The sequence below is a fragment of the Psittacula echo genome (genome assembly GCF_963264785.1).
Source record: "Psittacula echo genome assembly, chromosome: 7".
Taxonomy (NCBI): domain Eukaryota; kingdom Metazoa; phylum Chordata; class Aves; order Psittaciformes; family Psittacidae; genus Psittacula; species Psittacula echo.
The window spans coordinates 27,132,117-27,154,195 of record NC_137740.1 but is presented as its reverse complement, the minus strand read 5'-3'; the positions used below and the strand labels follow the sequence as shown (position 1 = coordinate 27,154,195).

Genomic DNA, 22,079 nt, shown 5'->3' with positions numbered 1-22,079 from the left:
GAAAATGATCCCTTCATTTTATAGGTGTCTGAATAAAAAATTAGAAAAAAAATGAAAATGAGAGTATCTGAGGAGACACATTTTGTGCATCGCCTAGTGTCTGAAAAGGTGTTTTCCTTTTCCTCTCTTCAAGTGTTGGCAAGTAGAACTTCACTGAATGTAAATTGAGAGTTCAAGGGGTTCAAACAAAAAACGTTCTCCCTTGATGTTCATTTTTTTGGGGTAAGTCCACTCAAAAAAGAGTTTTAAAGATGAGATTTTAGGCTCTCTACATAGCAGTGGCGTACACTGTCAGTGCCTTCTGATGTGAAATCTGACGGGACAATAAGCTGGGAAAAAAATATGTTTTTGCTCCTGGATAACACTTCTGGTCTACGTTGCCAGTAGCAGGAGTCAGGTTGGAAGCAACCTTGACAGGGCTCAGTGGTGAATGTGGGAAGAGGACTCTTGTGCCAAAGAAGTTATGTGCCATTCTGGGGAGGACTGAAATCCCCTTGCTAGGAAACCTGCACCCAGGAGAAGGAGCAATAGAGAAATCTTATGACTGCCCGTTCCACAGTGCCCTGTTAACCCAGTGATGGATCACTGAAGCAACATGTGAGCCTCTGGGACAAGTTCTAGAAAGAAAGCAGGGAAAGCTCCCACCAGAGCATGACACAAAGCTCTGAAGTTATTTAAAGTATGGAAAATACCAAGAATTGCCCATGAAACAGCAGCTGTTTGGGACCAGCCTTTTATAAGCTACTCTAAAGAAAGCACTGAATATCTTACTTATGTTGAAAATTACACAGTTCATTTCCATATTTAGTGCAGAGTTGCACAGAGGTAGCTGGAGGACCGGACACATTCATACTCCATCTTTAGCACAAGTGCCACCCAGATCCATATGTGCTTTTGGCCTTCTACCCTGTATTTAAAGTACAATAAACTCTACTCTGCATTCAAGGAAAAAAAAAAAATAGAAATGAATCCAGACCTTTGTGGAGAAGGTTTCAGTGAAAAGGCTGGCTGCTTTTCTGTGGTTACTGAGGTAATGAAACTTCAACAGGGGCTCACACAATGTCAGAGTGGAAGAAATTCTAAGCATCTACTAGAGAGGTTTTAAGTTACTCAAAAGCCTTACTGATAGGGTTTCAGAGCCAGCTACTCTATTCAGGCACTAATGTGCAAGCGAACACGTCTTTCAAAACCACATGCAGCCAGCTATTCATACTCCCAGTCTTGTTCCCTACCATTCATATGTAGGAGTGTGAAGCAGCAGGGCAAATAAAATAAATGACTTCACTCCTCCAGGGATATGAGCAAATGTGAACAAAGAAGCAAACATTTACAAATTCAGGATGCCATATTTTTGCCAAGTTTTCTTCCAGTGGGGACCTCTGAAGAATTCAAGGAATACAGCTACTATCTTCTTTCTTAAAGCTCTGCATCTATGAGTGCACACGAGCGTGTGTGCAAAAGCAAGCTCTGAGCTCTCCCAAATCCACAAGATACCCTGCACATCTCTGCATTACAGAGCAGTCTAATTTACTAACTTTTGTATAGTTGGTTACAGTTTACAATCTCAAAGCAGATTTGGGGTACTGCACCACATGCCAGGTAAGCGTATCCCTTTGGCTAAAACAAAGGCTAAAAGCTCCCGGAAATCCTCACTTTGTACTAGAAAGGGTATTTATGAACAGACTAAGATGCTCCCAATTGCTAACCTGGGAGACATCAAAAGAACAATCAGCTCCATTGTGAGTTTTCTTCTGCGACAACACATGTAGCTATAGTTCAGAAAAGAAATGCGTATGTGCTTGCCACTGAAGACCAATGCCCTACAAAAGAAAGTTGATATTATAAATATGAAATCTTCGCACAGGATCTAGCTGGTTAAAAAAAAAAAAAAAAGTAATAATAATTTAGGACATGCTTCATTGATGGGAAAACTTGATGCACACTACCTGAGAGCAACCCTGGTTAAACCTCTCCAGCTACCCGGCCTGGAAGACCCGTCCCTCCTGTGGAAGGACCAAATCCCCCATGTGACAGCACTGACTGCCAAACAGCTGGTACATAGGTTTGACAGTGCTTCAGGGTAGAAGTGAAGTTACACAGGCTTCAAAACTATGATGCAAACAAGATACTTGACAAGTTAAAAGACAGCTCTTTGCCTTGTGCAGCGTCAAGACCCTGTGAGATACTACCATCAGGTCCCTCTTTCCACACAAACTCTTGCTCCAGTTTTCTGCACAAAGGTGTTGAAATACAACTTTTTTTCAAGGTCCTCCTTTCAAAACAAACTGAACCCATCACTACTCATTCCCCATTCTCCTCCAAACTTCTACAGGTGAGTGTCCCACAACAGGATAGCATTCACGTGACCTCCTCCTCTGGTTTGACACAGGAGTTTGCCAAGCACATTTGACAGTGTAACTTGTTTCCCCCAATTCCTCTGCCATTTCTGTTCCCTGCCCCACTTTTCTCACTTACGTTTCTCTTTCAACTCTGCCATGGGAGGAAGACAAGCTGAAACGTGCTGCACAGCTGAAATTACAGTTCACTCCATGGATTTGAAATTAAGCAGAATATCGACTTTCCAAAAACCTTCACATGGATGTTGAAATAGTTATTTTTCCAGCAGTGATTTCATTTTTCTTTTAAATCAGAGCAATCTGAAAACTAGATAAAGTCTTGCTGCAAATGGAGAGTCACTCTCAGCAACTCTCCTCAAGCAGCACAGCTGCAGGCAGGATGAGCTGTCACTCCTGCTTAGCCCCATGGCTGGCTGGGCTATGAAGATGGGTTTGACACTCCTTGCAATAGCTTGCGCTGATTGTAAGGGTTTTACTGATGAGGTTCAACAGAAAGAAATACAGAGGTGTTCAGAGTAGATTCTCAGGGGAATTTGTGGTGTGATGATAGGACAGGATTTATGACACGGTGTGGTGATGTGACAGAGGGATAGGATTGGGTTCAAGACACTGAGGACTCTCACTTCACCTTCCATCTTCAGTCAGATGAGTCCTTCTCTGTGAAATGAAATCTCTTGCCCCTGGACAAGGCAGCTGGGTTTCCAGATTCAGCCCAGGTCCCAACCAGAAAGTATATGTAACTCAGAAACCACTCAAAAAAACCCCTTGGGTCACATTTCCTACAGTGATCCTATCAGGCTTTGAAGGCCAAAACAAAGGAGAACCATTATTCTGCATCTTGGTAATAATTTAGGGCTCCCAGTCATCTGAGATGCTCAATTTCCCAGAGATCCCACAGATGTCATCAGGTTTTGAAGGAACTTTAAACAGCAGCAGTAGCAGCTCAGGGAAAAGACATCTGGAATAAAATATACTGAAGGTCTCAAAGTCAAAAAAGATCTCTGCAGAAGTAATAATACCTAACCACAAATGTTTGCTGCATGAGTCCTGTGCTGCTGAGCACAGCTCCATGTGAAGCAGCTCTAACAAAGGGTCGTATCTGAAGTTGACCTGTTCTGGACCGGCATGGCTGTCATGTATGTCTCCTCTTACATATGTAGGACCCTTGTGACTGTTCATACCACTGTATCACTGGTTTCTGCTGAGAGTACAGTTAGCTTACGCTCTGCTAATAAGCCAGGCAGCACTGTTGACTCCGAGGAACCACTGCCATAATTGGGCTTTTCCCTTGCAGTACAGGACATCTTTAATTAATTTGCCACTGTTTATGTGTACAGTGCCAGTCAGAGCTTACTCACAGTGCATAGACATCATGCAGCGCATCTGACATTCTCCAAACATGTGATGTTGGTTATGTCTTACAACGACGAGTGCCTGGTATATCATTACTGCACATCAAACTCATTCCACAGATGGGCAAATGAGGGCATGGAGCGCTGGGCTGGACCAAAGCCAACCATTTGTGTCCTGCCTCAGGAACTGTTGCTGGTGGCCACAGCAGCTCTTGTCTGGTGCCACTCCAAAACAAAGCACAGTTGGGACCATCAGGCGGTTGCTACGTATAAGCAGGAGGTCTGACAGATCGCACCTAAGTGCTGTACAGAATGGAAACACTCTGGATTCAAAATATGTGGTTCAACACACAATGCAATTGTGCTTTAGTAAGTCACCTAGCATCAACCTGAGCCATTAGAACTGATGTAAGTCGAGAGCCAGTGGGAGCTAAGGTTGCAACACCTTCAGCTCCCCCATGCAGGTAAATAAATGTGCTGCATGAAGCCTGCCCAAGACAGGCTTCAGCAGTAACCCAGATGAAGGCTACAGGCCAGGCATGGACATTACCTGAGGAGGGAGCTCTGTGGCAAACAAAGTTAGCTGCCTAGAGCTGAGTAACTGCCGAGTGGATGCACACACAGATAAAACAGGGCACTGCTGTCTGTCACTGCAGCCAGGCAAAGGGGACTGCAGGATGCTCATACAGCTCAGAATCAGGCAAATCAGAGAGGCAAAGATTTATGGGCACTGCTGGAGATGACTGCCCGACGTAAAGGGGGTTGGAACTTGATGATGCCCTTTGCATCCTTTCAACACACAGGACATGCTCACAGATAGCTACCAGCAGCTTGCAGCACAGCCTGGGCTGTACAGAAGTGACACACAGCTGACAGCTGCTGAGTGGACAAACTGCTTCCTAAAGCGGCGCACTGCTGTTTTATTTGCTATTTGCCTGCCTCATAAAAGGATCCAGTCTGAAATCAAGTTTTATTAGCAGCAATAACAGTGAGCCAAGGTATCTGGCTGGGAGGAAGAGACAAATCCAAATGGGCAGTCACAGCCAGCAAGTCTGTGGTTGATCCCAGAGCACCAACTCCAGAGAAGCAGCAGAGCTAGCAACATCTGGACACCAGGATGCAAGGAAACAGAGTAAGACTGTCAACCAAGGGATGAAGGAAACTACAAGCTGCCAAATGACATTAGTATTTAAAGCAAAAGGAAAAGAAGTGACCAAATGAAAGAGCAATTCAACTCGTGCCACACTGTCTGAGGAGGCTGTGTTGGCTGTTAGGCACCACAGTCTGCACGAACACCAGCAATGCTGGTGCTGGGGGCTGCATTTTGGTCCACTTATCCCCCAGGTGAGCCCATTCACAGACAATCCAGGTGGGGCTTAATACCCTCTGCAATAATACCCTCAAATCAGCTTCACAGCTGCATGCAGCTGTGTGAAAAGGGTAGTTCTGCCTCCCCCAGGAATGGAAGTGCTGGAGAAGTCCCTGCAAGCCTGTAGACCAGCTTCTCCAGCAGCCCACAACAGGGATTTGCAGTCACTTCAACGCCCTCAAATGCCTATGCACAGTGTGATCTCTAGCACAGTAATTCACAGCACAGGATGCACCAGCACCACTCGCTCAGGCTGCAGCAAACCTTGCCCCAACCTCCTGCTTTCAGCAGGAATGATCAGCAGGACCAAGGAACACCACCAAGCAATAAAAGCCTTTCCCAGAAGTGACAGGAGGCCCCTTTTCCCTCACCCACTTCCAGAGATCAACGCATCTCACAACTCTTCACAACCTGCAAACACTCACCCCCGACCAGTGCAGCCCATATGTCAGGCAACTCCTGTCTGTTCTCAGTCCCTGTGACACAAACACCAGCATGACAGGTAGGATGCTTTGCAACACATCTGAAAGGGACACGGGTGAGGTGAACTCTCTCAAAATAATGGGGTCTAACTAATTCTAGCTTCTTTAAAATAGAATGAGGTTTAACAGTCCTTAAAAAAGAACAAGCCTTTATCACCTACCTACATATCTCCAAGATTATCCTTAGAAAGACTCTCAAGAACAAAATCTTTTGTTCAGTGAAGCATCTCAGGAATACCGGTGCACAGAAAGAAAAACCAAGAAAAGAAAATCCACTTATTACACATTTCTGTAAGTAAGAAAATTTGGAATAAGGCACAATGCATTTTCCTCCCCATCACTCAAATATTTAACTGAATTACAGATATTTTGCATGAGGCTGGCAAACCTGGGTGGAGAAGTGTTTTCCAGCAGCAGCGCAGTGCAACATACCACGAGTCAATGCTCTTCCTTTCAGACTATTTCAATGAAAGTGCAGTTTCTCATCTGCTTCCAAAGAGACAGAGTAACTCAGGACATGAATGCCCCAGAATATATATATAAGCCTTAGAACAGGCAGTACCTTGGCAGCAAAAAACCTCTTTAAAAACAGATCTTTTTAAGCAAGGGAACCAACAGACTTTGCTTCAGTCACAGCAACACCTTCAGCAAATATTTTGAAGGATATTTTCCAAGTTCTTTCTCTCTGTACCACACTGATCTTTTCTGGGAAGGAATACGGCTGGCTCCATCTTCAAAAGAAGTTGCACCCACAGCCCTGGGCTATGAACTTTAGCACATCTCCCCATCACACCCTCCGGAGTCCAGCCCCATCCTCAAAGAGCTGTGGGTTCAGGCAGCGTCCTACCTGCAATACTCTCACACAGGATTTGCCCACCCTTTGTTTTGCAGAAGGCTGTGCACCCTTTGCAGGCAGAAGGCTTTCCGGATTCAAGTGCTCCTGCCTCTGACCTTGACAGGATATAGCATAATCTCAGGCTCATCTTTCTTTAGCCACATGCAAGATCAAGGCCATCACTGCAGCAGGTTTGGAAAAAACATGGTGAAAACAACATGCTGGTGCCTTTACAGCCATTTTGTGATTTTTAGAGGATTTGTTTTGTTTCGATTCCACTGTAAAATCCATTTGTGCTGGAAGGGAGAAGAGCATGTGGAAGACCCAAGGAAGCTTTGCACTGAAGAGGTGCAGAGAACCTGCTAAAGGGTCTCCATGCAAAGGAAGGAGTAATGCCACCTGGCAAGGCAGCAAGCAGAGGTTTGGCTCTGCTAGGGGAGAAACCCACCAACATCATGCAGGTCAGCGAGCAGCCACGTTAGTATCTATTGCCATTTATTGCAGTCACAGCTGCTCTCAATGGCCGTGTTATGTCCAACCCCATTTACACAGCTATACGCCGTGGAACCCATACAACACTACAGACAGCTCAGACATGCATGTGCCTGGAGACAACTGCACACAGAATGATATTGCCCTGAACAAACCCAGTAATGGGAGAGAGCACCATGTGCTGCTTCTGGGAGCCCGCAGCACCCCCAAAACATGCTTCTGATCTGCTACCAAATTATAAGTCCATAACCCAAGGGCACAGCTTGCTATAGATTTTTTAAGGCACAAACATGAGTCTGGGTTTGGATGTAAATCTCAGTTTTCAAGCAAATATGAGCCACTGTCATTCAGCATGTTCAGGGAAACCATTCACAAACCTGCTGTTAGTGCTTTAGTGTAAAATTCTTGGGACACAGGTACATTTTGGTGGTGCGGAGTTCATTTCTGACAAAATCATTTCATTTTCTTCTCCTGCAAGGGTTCTCTGCCACCTCCCAGATGTTCCCTCCAACCTTAATAAAACCTTTAGTGCTACAAAGACAGAAATTTCTCCTGCTTGTGGCTATTCCATATTTAAAACCTCCTGGCTGCCCTGCACCCCTGGTGCCAATGACATTCTCACAAGCAGCCCATCTGCAGATTCTACCTGATCTGAGAACCAGCATCAGGGCAGGGAGCAGATGGGAGGTGGCAGCTGCCACCAGCCCACTTCTCCATGGCCAGCCTGTCACCTCTGTGCTGCGAGGGAACACGTTCATTAGCACAACAGCGTGGTCAGCGTGCTGTCCCACACCATATCTCAGCACAGACTCAGCCTTTCATCCAATCCTGAAAGAACATGGTTTTTCTCCCTCCTTTTTTTTTGAGTGAATAAGAAGCTAGAAGCGAGTATTTGGCCTTTACGACTGATGGGATGCAGCCAAACTCTGCCATACGTTCCAGCTAATACATGTGGGCTTGGTTTCCCATCCAAGAATGGAGAAAAAAAAAGACATTTATAAGCCAGGATTCAGCAGGAGTATGTGGGAAGGAAGGGGTGGGAGGGGATGCTATTTTTGTTGCTGTAATTATTCGGTGGCCAAATCCTTGACCCTTGACGTCAGCTCTGGGGGGTCTGTTTAACTGACCAGTTGTCATGGAAAGAAGGACTGGTTGGGAGGTACAGGGTGACAGGGAACAGCTCTTTGCTGCCTGAACCCACCCACAGGCAGACCCCCTGCCTCTATTAGTCATCACCAGCTCACAGCCAAGAAATAAAAATGTCAATACCTTATTGCCGATACATTGGCTGGAAACAAAAGCATCCAGGAAACTTCGCACCCTCCTTCCTGCCTTCAGTTACTGTTAAAAAGCACAGGCCAAATCCTGAGCTCAGTTTCCCCAGTGTAAAGGATAAGAAAATCTATGGCCTCCAGCTGGGTCACTCTGGGTTCACATTGATTTATCCAAACTCAGCTTGGCCTCGGTCCAGACTACACATATGGAAATATGCCATGTGCAGAGTACAGGGGTCCCTACTCCTCGGAAACAAACCCAATCACAATGACTAATTCATACCACCTCAGAAGGAAAATACTAATATAAATAACCCTTGATTCCCTTGCTGCAGATGTCAAGCACTGCCTCAAGCCCAGAGCCCTGCTAGCAAGGTTCCTGCAAAGCTCAGGAGGTTGGCAGCAAACAGCTCAATTACTGACATGATGGTTTCTCATTACTGCCCATGCCATCCCTGGTGAAATCACCAGTTGTACAAGGAAATGGGAATAACCCTTGTTGAAACCTCAGGCACAGCTAGTGAGTACTGGCCATTAGTTTGTTTAGCAGAGCTAGATTGAACTGCTCATTCACATGCAGTTTATTATCAACTGCCATTAGTTATTACTGTAGCCAAGGACAACAAAAGGACTCAGCAGATGCCAGAGCAGAGCTCACTAGGATGTATGGATGAAATTGAACAGGCAGTACAAAAAGCCATTTAACAAATCCCAGCACAACGCAGCACACAGACAGGGCAGTTCAGCCGCAAGGCTCTGCCAAGGAGCAGCCAGTGGAGGAAGCCAGTGTGAGACAAGTGAAGAGCAAGGTGCAAAAAACCCACAGGAAACTAAGGAGATAAAAGAACAGGAAAGAGGCAGGTTCCTGGGTTACAGCACATAATCAGGAATCTGTTCTCCAAAGCAAATGGTCTCTTCTGCACTACTGATGGCCAGTTTTGCTGAAGGTGGAATGTTAACCTAGCTCAGGAGCTGGGATGCCTTTAGATCAAGACCTCAAAAGACCCAGCGAAACCATGTGAGTCTTGCCACTGCCTTAACCATCATGCAAGTCACCAGGGATTGCCAAGAAATAAGGAGGAATCCAGGCTTACCTTTCATTCTCTAAAAGAGTGAGAAATTTTGCAGGCTGTGACTTGCCACGAGTACATTTTGGAGCCCTGGCATGATTGCATAGCTATGAGGTGAGAAAGAGGAACTTGGCAAGACAAAAAAAGTAGTCATGGCTATCAAATGCTGATTCCTAGCCTGTATGAAATGAGCTTAGTGAGTCTAAGACCAGTTAGTGCTGTTTGTGTCCTGATCTGCAGTGCTGCTGAGCACAGCTGTGCTAATTTACTGTCAATTGAAATGATGTAGAAATCTGCAGACACCATAGTTTTGCTTTTGGATTTGCTCTATTTCAAAACAAACGAAAAAAATCATACAAAAATAAAAAATTTAAATCAAATTAAGAAAAGAAAACCCACATATCAGGGAGTCACTATAATCATCTAGTGTAAGGTGTAAGTTTTAGTACAGCAACAGCCTGAAGTCAAGGTCAGAAAGTCAAAACCACATCTCTTATGAAGACAGCAAAAGTCCACTGTAACTCTAGGTTTCAAATGCCAGCTCATGTTCAGGACAAAAATGCATGCCTAGTCCACATTTGCTACTGTCAATATTGAACCACTGGGTCACCTCTTTTCCCCTCTGATAATACTTTTAACCCAAAATTAAACATTTCTGAAACATCTCATTGAAGTGTGCAGCAAGAACAGGGGCAGAGACAGTTGGGTCAGTGTCCCTGACCCGACCATCAAGACTCAGAGTTTTCCATCCCATAAACTGAATTTATTTTTATCTACATTATTTTAACTCTCTGAGCACTAACAACTACCCTCTGGTGAGGACTAGGAATGCTCTCTCAGGAAAATCTAAATAAAGAGACGTTCCATGGGCTTAGTTATAGGATCTACCTATTCATCCACTATCTGAGCAATACCAATTCTCAAGATTAAAGATAAACAAACACCATTAATAGTAATAAACTAAATAATAATGATTATCTGATGGTTCTACTACAGGTCTTTGTTTGGGATGTGTCATATAAATCCTACAAAAGCAAGATCAGCTGATCAGGCAGAGCTCAGGACAGGTGGTGGCTGTGGCAAGAAATAGCCTCAGTAGGCTGCTCCCACAAAGACTCTTAAGTAGTGGGATTTTGCATGTTATTCTCATTTTACTACCCATGAAACACTGTAAGTGAAATCACCACCTTCCCCTCAAAGGCTGTAGCTCACCCCAAGACACCCTGTTATCTGCCTAAGCCCATGCAGCATTGCAGCAGGAAGAAAAACAGAACAAAATATTCATGGAAAATATCAGTGAAACAAACCAAATTCCCAGAGCAACTACATCGGTGAGAATTCAAAATTACTCCATGACCCCTAGGTGTCTAGGGACACATTCAGATGTGTGTCAAGGAGACAAAGGACTCTGGCCAGTGCAACAGCACAGAGATGGGCTGCAGTGAGTACTTACTCAAGGTGGAAAGAATTCAGAAGGAGATGTCTTAACTGTCATCCTGGGGCTTGCTACAAGCACTCAGAGACAGACATCCAAGTGTGGCTGGTGGTAAGGCTCACACAAGCACAGAACGATGTGCTTCTGTGCTTATGTGACCTGGCAAAAGACAGAACAATCAGTCTGGAGTAGTTAGAGGTTTTACACACACAAGTGTCCTCCCTTGAGCTTAGATTCTCATAAACAGGGAGTTTTCAAAGGCAGAACTGGAGTAAGGTGATAATCTGTATCACAAAAGTTTCTGAGGTTTGGGTTCCCACATTGCTTTTTTATTTTATTTTATTTTATTTTATTTTATTTTATTTTATTTTATTTTATTTTATTAACTTATCTATTTATTTTCCTCCTATAGACTCTTACCAAGGCAGTGTTGTGTTTGTGTTGCATTTCAGAAATCTTGGTGCCCTATGTGGGCAGGACAGCACAGTGTGACCCAAGGACATGCTCCCAGCAGTGCCTCCAGCACTGCCCCATCACCTCTAGTGTGGACGACCCAGCAGAGAAGACAACACTAAAAAGTCAAAGTCCTCCCCAAACAAGACCACTAGAAAGATTAAGCTGCTTGTGTAAAGTTTGTGTGACCAGCGAAAGATTATTTTTCATTTATTTGAAGGACAAATCAACAGTCTTCCCTACAACACAAAAATCCTAAACATTATTGTTTCATGCTTGCAATACATGAAATCGTGTTGGTAATAGAACTGAAGCACACCTCTGACACTGCAAGGGAGAATTCAAGACAACAACAGAATAAGCCAGGTATAGTCACACTCTTGCACCTCTTGGTCCACCTACAACCTAACATCACTGAGAGAGGAGCAATACCTTACGTGCTGGAGACTGGTTTTATTTATTGTTTTAACCCAAGAATAGACTAAAAAACTTTTCCTCATCTAGATCCAAAGTTGGTGGTTACACACCACGTATGTGCAATTCCTGGTATGCTTCACCGATGTGCAATGGTACATGCAGGCAAGTGGGAAAATGAGACCATTGCAAGTCAGCATCTACAAAATGGGAACAAGCGGTCAGTAACAGCACACCAATGTATGGAGAAAGTGAAAATGGGCTATAACAATCAACTCACCAAGCAGGCCAGGGGACACTGTGGCTAGGAACAAAATGAGATGAGGGAAAGAAACCTCGAGGGAAGGGTTAATAGGGTACAAAAGAGGCAAGACCTGGTTTTGTAATTGATACCATGATTAGCTTTTCCAGATTACTTGTTATTTTTGGACTAAATGACTTTCAGGAGTCTAAATGGGGACTGGAAGCAATGCTCTGTCAATGTGATTGGTGGCAAACCGTCCACAGCAAGCTCTAACACAGCTACCGAGTCAGCAGTTCACAGCCAGCAAATATGGTATACATTATTTCCTTCTTCTCCACTCGCTCTGAGACCTAGAAAACCCTCAAAAAAGGGGGGTTTGGAACATCATGGCCTGCAGGCCAGGATTTAACAGAAAGAAGATGACTAAGGCCCTTAAGTGAGGCAGGCATGATTAATAAAATATTTAGAGGGCAAAGAGATCCCCCCACACCCACCTGCCAAGCCTAGAGGGTGTTTCAATTACAAAGACCAACCAGACAGCACACAGGAGAGAACCATCAGCATAAGGCAAACTGCCTTTCTGCCCACGGGACATGACATCAGAAATCCACTGAAGGACCATTCCTCTGGGGGCTGGAGAGCCCACTACATGCACTACAAGAGTTAAACCACATATTCTCATCACCTTGTCTGTTTCCATATCTTCTCAAAATCCATCTCATTCTAACTGCCTCAGCTAGCCGTACCCCATGTATTTCTGAATTTCCTGAAAACATTAGCTATCCTAGGAAAGGGAGTTGTCTTCCTACTTACAGGCCATATGCGGAAACTGCAAAGACTTGCAAACACATTTGGACTTGGGCTGCTTTTTCAATACAATTTGTCTAGTCCCTGTAGTTAACCTCAGAGGTCTGATCCAGAGACCAAAGTCCATAGAAACCTCCAACCAAATCTATAAGCTGTCCCAGTCCTGCAGTGCACCACAGTCTTTCCTCACATCATGCTGGAGTCACCAAAACCACTCAGATCACATCTCTAAAACAGAATGGTGGTCTTCATAAGACCATGGTTTCTATTTAAGAGATATATAGAGAAAGAAATTAGGAAATAATTCAAGGAACTGCTAGGATGACATGGATTTAAAGAGCTGATGGGACACATTCTTACAGAGGGATGCCGCTGGTATTTCACCTATTCACATCATCACCTCCCTGCCCCTTTGTGCTCCATGCATGAGTATTTCGAGCATCTGCTTAGAAGCAGGAGCAACCCAGATGCTGCTATGGTCCACTAGATGGCAAAGAAAGTCCCAAACCTCCTATTGTAACACCAGTTTTCCACCAGTTCACTGCAGAGACTAATCCACATCGCCACAACTGGGTCACTCTGTGCTGGTGCGTGCTCTGCAATGAGAGACCAGTGGCAGCAGGAGACCCCAGCCTGCTTCCAAGGCTCATGGGATGGCTCTGCTGCCACAAAAGCAGCAGAGACATGCACAGGGCTGGCCAATATTTGGCCTGTGCATCTATCCAGCAGGACTAAAAGCCTTTGCTTTCCATACCCCACCAGAGTGTTGCAAGGATTAGCTCATGTATATTCAGCACCAGTTTTCAAAGCACTGCACAAGAGCCAAACCTTTCGATTTTTTTAATCTGCTCCTTGTTCTGTCACTCCCTCCTGGAGGGATGTGTTTCTCCCCTCCTGAGAAACAAACAAGCACGAGGTCAGCGGGAGTGGGAGGTGGGAGGCACATTCCAGGCTGCTCCTCCTCTCTCAAACCACAAATGCCACCAAACCCTGCCCTCTGTTCAGCCCTGCTGACACCTTGCACAACTGCTCAGCATCCCAGCCTCCCCACGCAGCCTGGGGAGGGCCGGACAGGATGCGCAGCAGGGTGTTAAACCTCATCTCATTTCCTTTTTAGTTTCAAGGAGCAAAACGGGGGTGGGGTAGGGAGGGGGTCAAACAGCCACCCCTGAAGCCATGCAGCCAGCCCATGCACCCACAGCAAGGTAGGGGGGCTCCGCACAAGCCCTGCTTTGCAGCTCTCCTTCTCTGTCAAAGCACCGAGCAGATGCTGCAGACAAGGTCTTCCTGGAGGCTGCATATGCCAATGCATCCCAGCCCTAGGGGAACATGACAAAGCCTTGGCATTCAGCCTTGGCATGATGGTTCACATTTGAGTGTATGTAACTATGTAACTGCTAGATATTAGACCTTGTGTTTTGCACAAGTGCAGGCAAATCTGACATGCGGCATTTTCTTCTAATCACAGACTTGTTGAGCCAGATCAAAAGAGCAATGCTGGGAACATAGTTCACGTACAGGCAGCAGCAAGGGGAGGATGTGGACAAACCACAACAGGTTACTGTGTGGGACAAAGCCAATCAAAATGTAGCGTACAAAATCCAAAAGCATCATAAAGAATTAAAGAAAAAGGTATTAAAACCATAAACAGCTCTACTCAAAGAATATCTTCCCTTGGCTACAGTGCCCAAAAACAGAGCATCCATGCAGAGAGCAAGAACATCCGCTACTTCATCACAGAGCAGCAAAATCAAAGTGTTAGAAGGAATATAAAATCTTCAGATGTTGCAAAAGCAAATTAAGATGAGTCACACATAAGAAAAAAAGACTGCTTTCAGCACATTGCTTTGATAAGTTTACAAGGCACTTTTAAGTGAGGAAAATAAACCCCTCAGACCTAGTAGAAGCAGAAACGGAAGAACAGACAATGCCCAAAATCATCTGCATTTTTGTATACTGATTTTACTGAAATGGGAAACAAAACCCCATACCATAATTTAAAGAGCTTGTTTGTTTTGGTTTGTTTTTTTTTTTTTTTTAATGATCTTGGCATGATCAAACCTTTGTGACTCTGGGGAAGGCTTTGAATTCAGGAGAAGAAAACACTTTATTTTTTAGCATGACACATTTAGTGTCACTGCCCACAGATGGCACACCTGTGTACACAGATGTGGCGTTACATAGAGCATCTTTCAGGGAAAGGACAGCAGTAAAATTCTGCCAGCTTCACTGGGATCATACATGAGCCAAATTATAGTCCCATTTCACTCCAGGAGTTCTTTCAGGAATTATACAGCACATGGGCACCAGAATTTAAGCCAATACAGCTGTAGTCCTGGCTTGTAAAAATGACATTAAGGCAACAGCAGAAAAGGAAGTACAGGAAAAAGCAACATCACTACAGTTTTCCTAAAGGTTTTAAAATGTAGTAGCTGATGATTTGCTTCCTTGATCTGCTGCTGTGCAGGCACTGGCACTGCCTAGGGCAGATGTTTCCTTCTCCAACTAGAAATGGATTTCAGCAGAAACACCCTCCCCATGCTCCACTGTACAGGTCTTCACCTATTAAGCTGCCTATAACAACTAAAAGGTTATGAATGCGCTCAAATACAGCACAAGTCCAGACGGAAATGTTCCAGAAAGGTTTTAAAAACCCATCTTGGCATGAAGTAAAAGTCCCACAGTAGCTGTCCTTACTAGTCATGAACAGGAAGTCTTACTACAGGTACCTGGCTTGACAGAGCACAAATCTTGAACTAAAAGAAAAATACCATTAACTATCCTGGTTTGGGGTAAATTTTGTTGTTGTTTTGGGGTAAGGGGGTTAATTCTTTTTGGCAAGGAAGTTGAAAGAATAACACCATTTTCCTCAGGGAAGGTAACAGCTACAAGGCAGATTGGGATAAGAGGATGATATTCAAGATGTCAGTGGTGCTGAATACTGACTGTACAATGTTATGCAAAGCATTTCATATCACATAACAGGGTAAGGGCCACCAGATCTCAGTAGCAGAGATTCTACACCTCTCAGCTTCTCACACACTCCCAGCTTCTGGATCAGAGCGTAAGTTGAGTTTATTCGAAAGGGAACCCCTGGCAGAAGGCATCAGGATGTTACTGTGGGGCTTCTGGAGGCCTTCAGAAAACTGAGAGCAGATCACTTTCCAAATTATACTATGTTATGCTGAAAGACAAACAAAACCATCCCTTCCCAAAACAAAAAAATAAACCAGGAAAATTCTTCACTGTCAGGGTGGTGAGACACTGGCACAGGTTGCCCAGAGAAGTTGTGGCTGCCTCATCCCTGGCAGTGTTCAAGGCCAGGTTGAATGGGGCTTTGAGCAACCTGGTCTAGTGGAATGTGTTCCTGCCCACGGCCGAGGGGTTGGAACTGAATAAGCTTTGAGGTCCTTTCCAACCCAAACCATTCTACGATTATGAAAAGCACAGATAAGCCATGGCAGCGCAGAGTCCAAGTTGTCATCTGGGATGCTCTCTTTTGGGAACAGGCCATGACCACTGAATGGAAGAGCGGACCAGAGCTGGGCAGCTTGAGAGAGATGGAAGGGGAGCACCACACCTGGAATGCTTCGGAAGGATGGAAGAGCGGATAACTTCTGGGAGGAGGAGGTCAGGAGGGACGGTGCGGGGGACAGCCCTGCCGGGGGGGCGGGCGGTGCCTACCTGGATGTAGGCGCGCTGCAGGTAGCTGTAGGGCACCCTGCGCTGGAAGTCTGCGCGAACCTCCTCGGCGGCGCGGTGGCGGGAGGCGGCTCCCAGGCGCGGTTCCTCGCAGCGCCGCACGCAGCCGGCACGCCGAAGCACAGAGCTGAAGAAGGGCAGATCTCCACCGGCACCCGGTCCAGGCGCCGCCAACCGCACCTGCCCGCGGCACAGCCGCCGGCACCCCAACCGCGTGTCCCGCAGCTCCCGCCGGCTGCGCAGAGCCCGCTCCAGGCACCGCGCCGCGCCCGCGAAGTCTCCGCGGTAGTACGCCTCCACACCGGTGGCGTACAGCGAGTCGAAGGGCTCCAGCGGGCCGCCTTTCCCCGCGCACCCGCCGCCGGCCCGGCACGCTGCCGGCAGCAGCAGCGGCAGCAACAGCAGGGCCCCCCAGAGCCGGCTCCCGGATGCCATGCCCGCCGCACCGGCGGGCCGTGCAATGGGGAGCTGGGGTCCGGTACAACGAGGGGTGTGGGCACCGTGTAGCGGGGCTTGGTGCGGTAGGGTCCGGAGGCGGGCTTCAACCGGGGGCGGGGCAGTAGCGTCCGGGGGTCCGCACAGTGGAGTCCGCCGCGGTGGGGTCCGTGCAACGGGAGCTGGACACCGCACAATGGATCACGGTGCGAAGATGTCCGGGGATCCGCGCAGTGGGAGCGAGGCACCGTGCAACGGTTCTCAAGTGCAACGGGATCCGGGGACCGTGCGCGGGACTCCTCTGTGGGTCTGCCTATGCAGTGGCGGGGGCCGCGGCCCGGCTTCATGCACGCCCGGCCCTGTGCCGCCCTCCCGCGCTGCCGGCACCTCTTAAAGGGCCCCGCTCCGCCAGCCCAGCCCGGCCCGCCCCACCGCCCCGGCCCGGCCCCCCCCCCAGCAGCGAGCGGTGACGCGGGGCGGGCGCCGCTCGGAGCATCCCCGCTGCCCGGCTCGCCCGCTGTGCAGGGCTTTTAAATGACGTCGTGAAACGTACATCGCCCTGGAGTGATTTAAATGGCAGTAGCAGCCTTCCTTCCCTCTTTTCCCTTCCGTGCCCCACACCTCCTCCTGCTTCCCCGTGTCCCCGCGGCTGGCGTTGTTGTTCGCAGGATGCTTTATTTGTCCCCCCCTGGGGACAGCCAGTTCCTCGAGGCTGTTGCTCGGAGCCATTTTTCGCTGCGTTCTCCACCCTCAGCCCCTCTTGTCCCGACAGCATCCCTCCTCTGGGAATCCTGCAAATAAATCATTTGGGACGGGCACAGTGAGTGGCTGGTGAAGCCTTTTCAGCTTCCAGCTGTGTGTTTGTCTGGCTTCCTCCAAGCTTTCTTCTTCCAGTGCTGCAAAGGCTTGTCCTGCCAAAAATGTTACTCGCGGGGTTTTTTGCCTGTATTTTAAGGCATTCTTGTGACAAGACACTTGGCAATGCAGCCCAGTGACATATGAAAACACTGTCTTAGTTGCCATTTCAAATAATCTCAGTGTTGAACACCTGTCTGCAAAGTTTTCTTTCATATTAACACAATTCATTTGGCTGAAATCAGCTGTTCCTGTGTGAGAGGGAATGGGCAAATCCTGAATCCCAGTAGCTGTTTTACGGTAAGCTGTTCTGGGCTTGACGACTTCAAATCTTGTGCATACAGTGCTGTGGGCAGTAGTCTCTCACAAGAGATTGTGGCCTTATTTCAGACATTTCATTTCAGACATTTCATGTCTGAAATAAGCTATAGATGCCAGCTATCTTTTCATAGACTAAAATAGCTGCAATGCTTGAAACCCATTTGGGTCCAGATTTTGTTATTGTGTTGAGCCAGATGTTCCTCACGGTCATGCCAGGTTTTCCCCTCTGCATTTCTAGTGGCTTTGATCAAATTGTGCCTTGTTTATACTGCTGTGTCCAGGACCAAAACAGGGCCCAACACCCTCTCTTTGAGCAAGTGACCAGATTATGGAGTCTGGTTTACAATGGTTTCACTAAGGGAAGGGTTTTTTCCACATGGCTAGAGATTTACTAGAGTTGTTGGTGAAGAGCTTTCCCATCTGGCAAAGATTTCATAACAATCTTCCCCATTGCTTTCTTGTAAACTGACACAAAATGTTTTAAAGGTTTGGGTGTCCCTCCATCCTTCTCCCCTGACAGACTGGTGTGCTGGGGACAGTGCTCACAACAGGGGGACCAAACACCCTGAAGGGAGGTGTCCAGCAGGAGAGGTATGTGGTATAACCACTTGCCTATGAAATATGAGTTCTCAGATCCAGATAAAGACTTTTGCAAGGGCAGAGTTATCAGCACTCTGGGGGAACAGGGGTGAAATTATGAGTGGCCTACTCCAGCCTTCTCAAGGGTCACAGAGATGCCACTGGTGACTGCACAAGTTTAAAGTGGGAGTCAGCTCTGCCCCACATCACAGAGATAAAGTATCTGGCTCCTTGGGAGCACTTTCTGAAGGATGCTCCTCAAATGACCTATTTGCAGAAGTGCTGTATGTAATTCTATATTGCTTCCAAGTCAGCAACATCTCTGCGCAGTGATAACATTGACGCCCTGCACAGGAAGGAACACAGAAAGTACTTTCGTGAGAGAGAAAGAAGTAAAACAAAATGTTTTATTTCAGTTTGCTGCATTGTCTGATCCAGATGTTTCTTCTTTAAGTCCTTTTTGAAACAGTACAGGAAAGTTTCTTAGTTCTGACACCCTGCAGCCCAATTCTGCTGCATCTCCTCTAGAGTCTTCTCTGTAGGCACCCACTAGGACCGAAGTTCCACTATCCCCACTTTCTAGTTCTCCTGCTTAGGGTCATGCTTTCTTTGTTCACAAAGTTTGTGCTTTTTCTCACTTTGATGCTTCACTGCTACCTAATTGCAGCAAAGAGCTCAAAACCGGTTGGCATATACAAGCACCCAATCCAGGCTATCTCTGAGGCATTCAATGCCCTTGCTTGAACAGCTACTCTTATTTTCATACTGCTGTTCATTGCCTAAATGAAAAGTCAGCAATCAGGTGGAAAGAACTTTGCTGGTCCCCCGACTGGGGGTCTCATTCTTGCAGAAGATCTGAATGATAACAACCCAGCAGTAGAGTTGCTGGAGCCAGCATCATCTTGGCCACGGTCTTTGAGCTGGAAAGGAGCTGGGTTTAGAAGCCTTGCACGTGTAAAGGCAGGATTTCACCCAGCAGAGCAATTGTTAGTTTAGGATGTTACAACTCTGAATCAGGCCCCAAGATGCCCGAGATATCCTTCATGCCTGTAATGAAAGGAATAATTCTAAATATGTAACAACTCAGCCTGTGTTTAAATGTTGATCTTGGCCCCCGTGCAGTTGTTTTGAAAGACTTTTTCCTACGTAAATAGAGTCATCTGAAGCTTTTTTTCCTTGAGGAAAACTCCAATATATGGGTCAAACCACTGATGATTTGGCAAAAAAATAAGAGCAAATTTTAGAATGCCTTTCAAAATGGCTTTTCAGCATGCATTTTACAAGCAGACTTCAGTTTCAAACCCTCTCTGTTTCATTTGTAGACTTCCCTCCATACTTAACTCATGGACAAACTTTGTAATCCCCAAATCAAACACAGGTGACCTCTTCAGCCTTAGTGAGAGAGAGTTTTGAATCAGATGGAAAAGTACAACACACCCTAACTGAAGGGCTTTGGTCTTTGCCTCATGTACCAAAGTACAAGTGTATTGAATATATCAAAACCATTATGAAGTATTTAATCATAGAACAGTTTGGCCTGGAAGGGACCTTCAAAGGTAATGTAGTCCAACCCCCAGTGATTAAGACCCGATCCAGACCTGAATTTTGTAGAATGCCTTCATCTACCCAACTCCTCTTTTTATCTGAGAAGGTGTGGGAGAGATTGTGTCAGTAGATGTCAGGAAATTAATACCAAATAAATAAGCATAAGCAATAATAATCATGAACCACATTTTCAGGATTCTCCTTACAGGAAAAATCCACCAACAGAGTTGCATAAAACTAGTCTAGGTTGGGGGTGGGGGTGGGGGGAGGGAGGCGGGGGGAAGAGGAGAAGGATGAGTGATCAAGGAGGAATTTTCTTTGTAAATTAGTGTTCTTGTTACAGCACATTGTAGCACATTGCAACAGAGCAGGATACGGATGGAGAGAATACAAAGTGCATGCTGGGGATGCCACTGCATCAGCTACAGGTTGTACGTGTTGGTTTCTTTGCTGCTGAATTACAAATCTGAATCCCCACAGGTGTTCCACCATACATTTGAGCCTGTCTCTGAGACATTGCTCGGCTGGGTCACTGATGACTTGAGGTCAGCACAGGTAAGCTGAAGGTCTTCAATTTTTCTTCCTAAGCCTTTTCACTTTTACTTCCTTCTAGGCTCAGGACCTGGGAGCAGCTGACTCTTATCATTTTCTTCCAAACAGACATCTGACCTGTGATCAAATGCTGTATGTTCTTCTTCATGAACTACAGTCACAAGAACCCGGGATGTCCTCTGTCCTAGCAGACCTCGACCCTGACATTTCCCTAAAGCATGTCCGTCTCATATTTTGCTGATGACAGCTTCTTTTTTTTATGACTTCCTCTTGACATCCGCAGTGACATTACCTCTGCAGACAGTCAAAATGACTGCCAGCAAAGCTTTGCTTACAACACTGCTGTTGTGTATCCTTCCACAACACACTGTCAAGGTCATCTCATGACCTCCTTTGCAGCATCCAGTAATGTTGCCTTCGCCCAGGCTTGTCCATATCTCTCTCTGCTACACTCCATTATTAATACCAGCTTTGACAGCTCATTCTTTTCTTTGTCCTGGTCTGGCTTGACTCTGCTTCAGTTCATGGGACTTACTCTATCTCTGCCTGTTTTGGACAAGGTTTTGTGATCTAGAATTTGTCATCACTTCTCTACAGCAGCACAAACCAAAACTAGCTCCCCAAATCCATCTCTGCAGTGATCCTTCAACTGCAATTCTCAAGGCTTTGGACATGTGCTTTAGTTTGCAAGCGCTCAGTGAAATCTCTGTGCTGGATCTGTTATAAGAACCTTAATACAAGAGCACAGACAAGTACAACACAAGGCTTGCTGTTGGCACTCAACAGAGAAATACAATCACATAAATCACATAAGAAGAAGATCCCTGTGTCTTCCCATGCGTAGGCAACAGTATAACCTTATTAAATTCCAAGCGCCTGTACACTTGGCTTACTCAGAAACTTGGACTCTACTGCTGCTATAAATTAAAAACCAATAAAAGTAAAGTTCAAAAAGTACAAAACACACAACCACAGGCACGCTGGTGTTTTGGAGGGGTTGGCCACATGCCTGTGTTTTTCAGCTTTGATTTAAAATACCTCCATGGGCTATATTATTTAGGATGACAACAACTGATAACACTTGGGAATTATTATATTGTGCTCTGCATAGCACTTTTCCTACACTGACAGCACAAAAAGTTTTACATATCTAGAGAGGCTTGCTGTTATGAAGAGGAATGTACCTAAAAATAATATAAACTGAGAAAATTTAATCATAGACTCAAATGACACAGTTATTTTCAACACACAGTCCAGAGTTAATGAAACGTGTGAATGGTTTCATTGTGTAACAGTCTGAACTTCAGATGTGGTGGTTTCAGCTTCAGAGGGTGAACAGGGTCCAATTCATGACTGCAGTAATTGGACCAAAGTTGGTGACTAAAATGACAGGTCAAGTGTAGAGTATGTGCACCCACAGCCAGAGTCTGGCTCTAGATCTAGGAGGTCTAGGTTCACCATTCACATGGTGAATGGATGGCAGTAGACAGGCTGGTTGAAATGGCC

General features: G+C 46.0%; 1 protein-coding gene across 1 annotated transcript in view; it reads right to left on the bottom strand.

The window, feature by feature from the left end:
- The window catches only part of P3H2 (prolyl 3-hydroxylase 2), a gene marked incomplete at both ends in the record, with an annotated part of 70,125 nt that extends 53,404 nt beyond the window's left edge, over positions 1-16,721 (bottom strand). The window contains one exon of the mRNA XM_080624157.1: positions 16,269-16,721. Coding sequence (XP_080480283.1) covers positions 16,269-16,721 — 453 coding nt within the window. The remainder of the gene's footprint in view (positions 1-16,268) is intronic.
- Between the last annotated feature and the right edge of the window lie 5,358 nt (positions 16,722-22,079).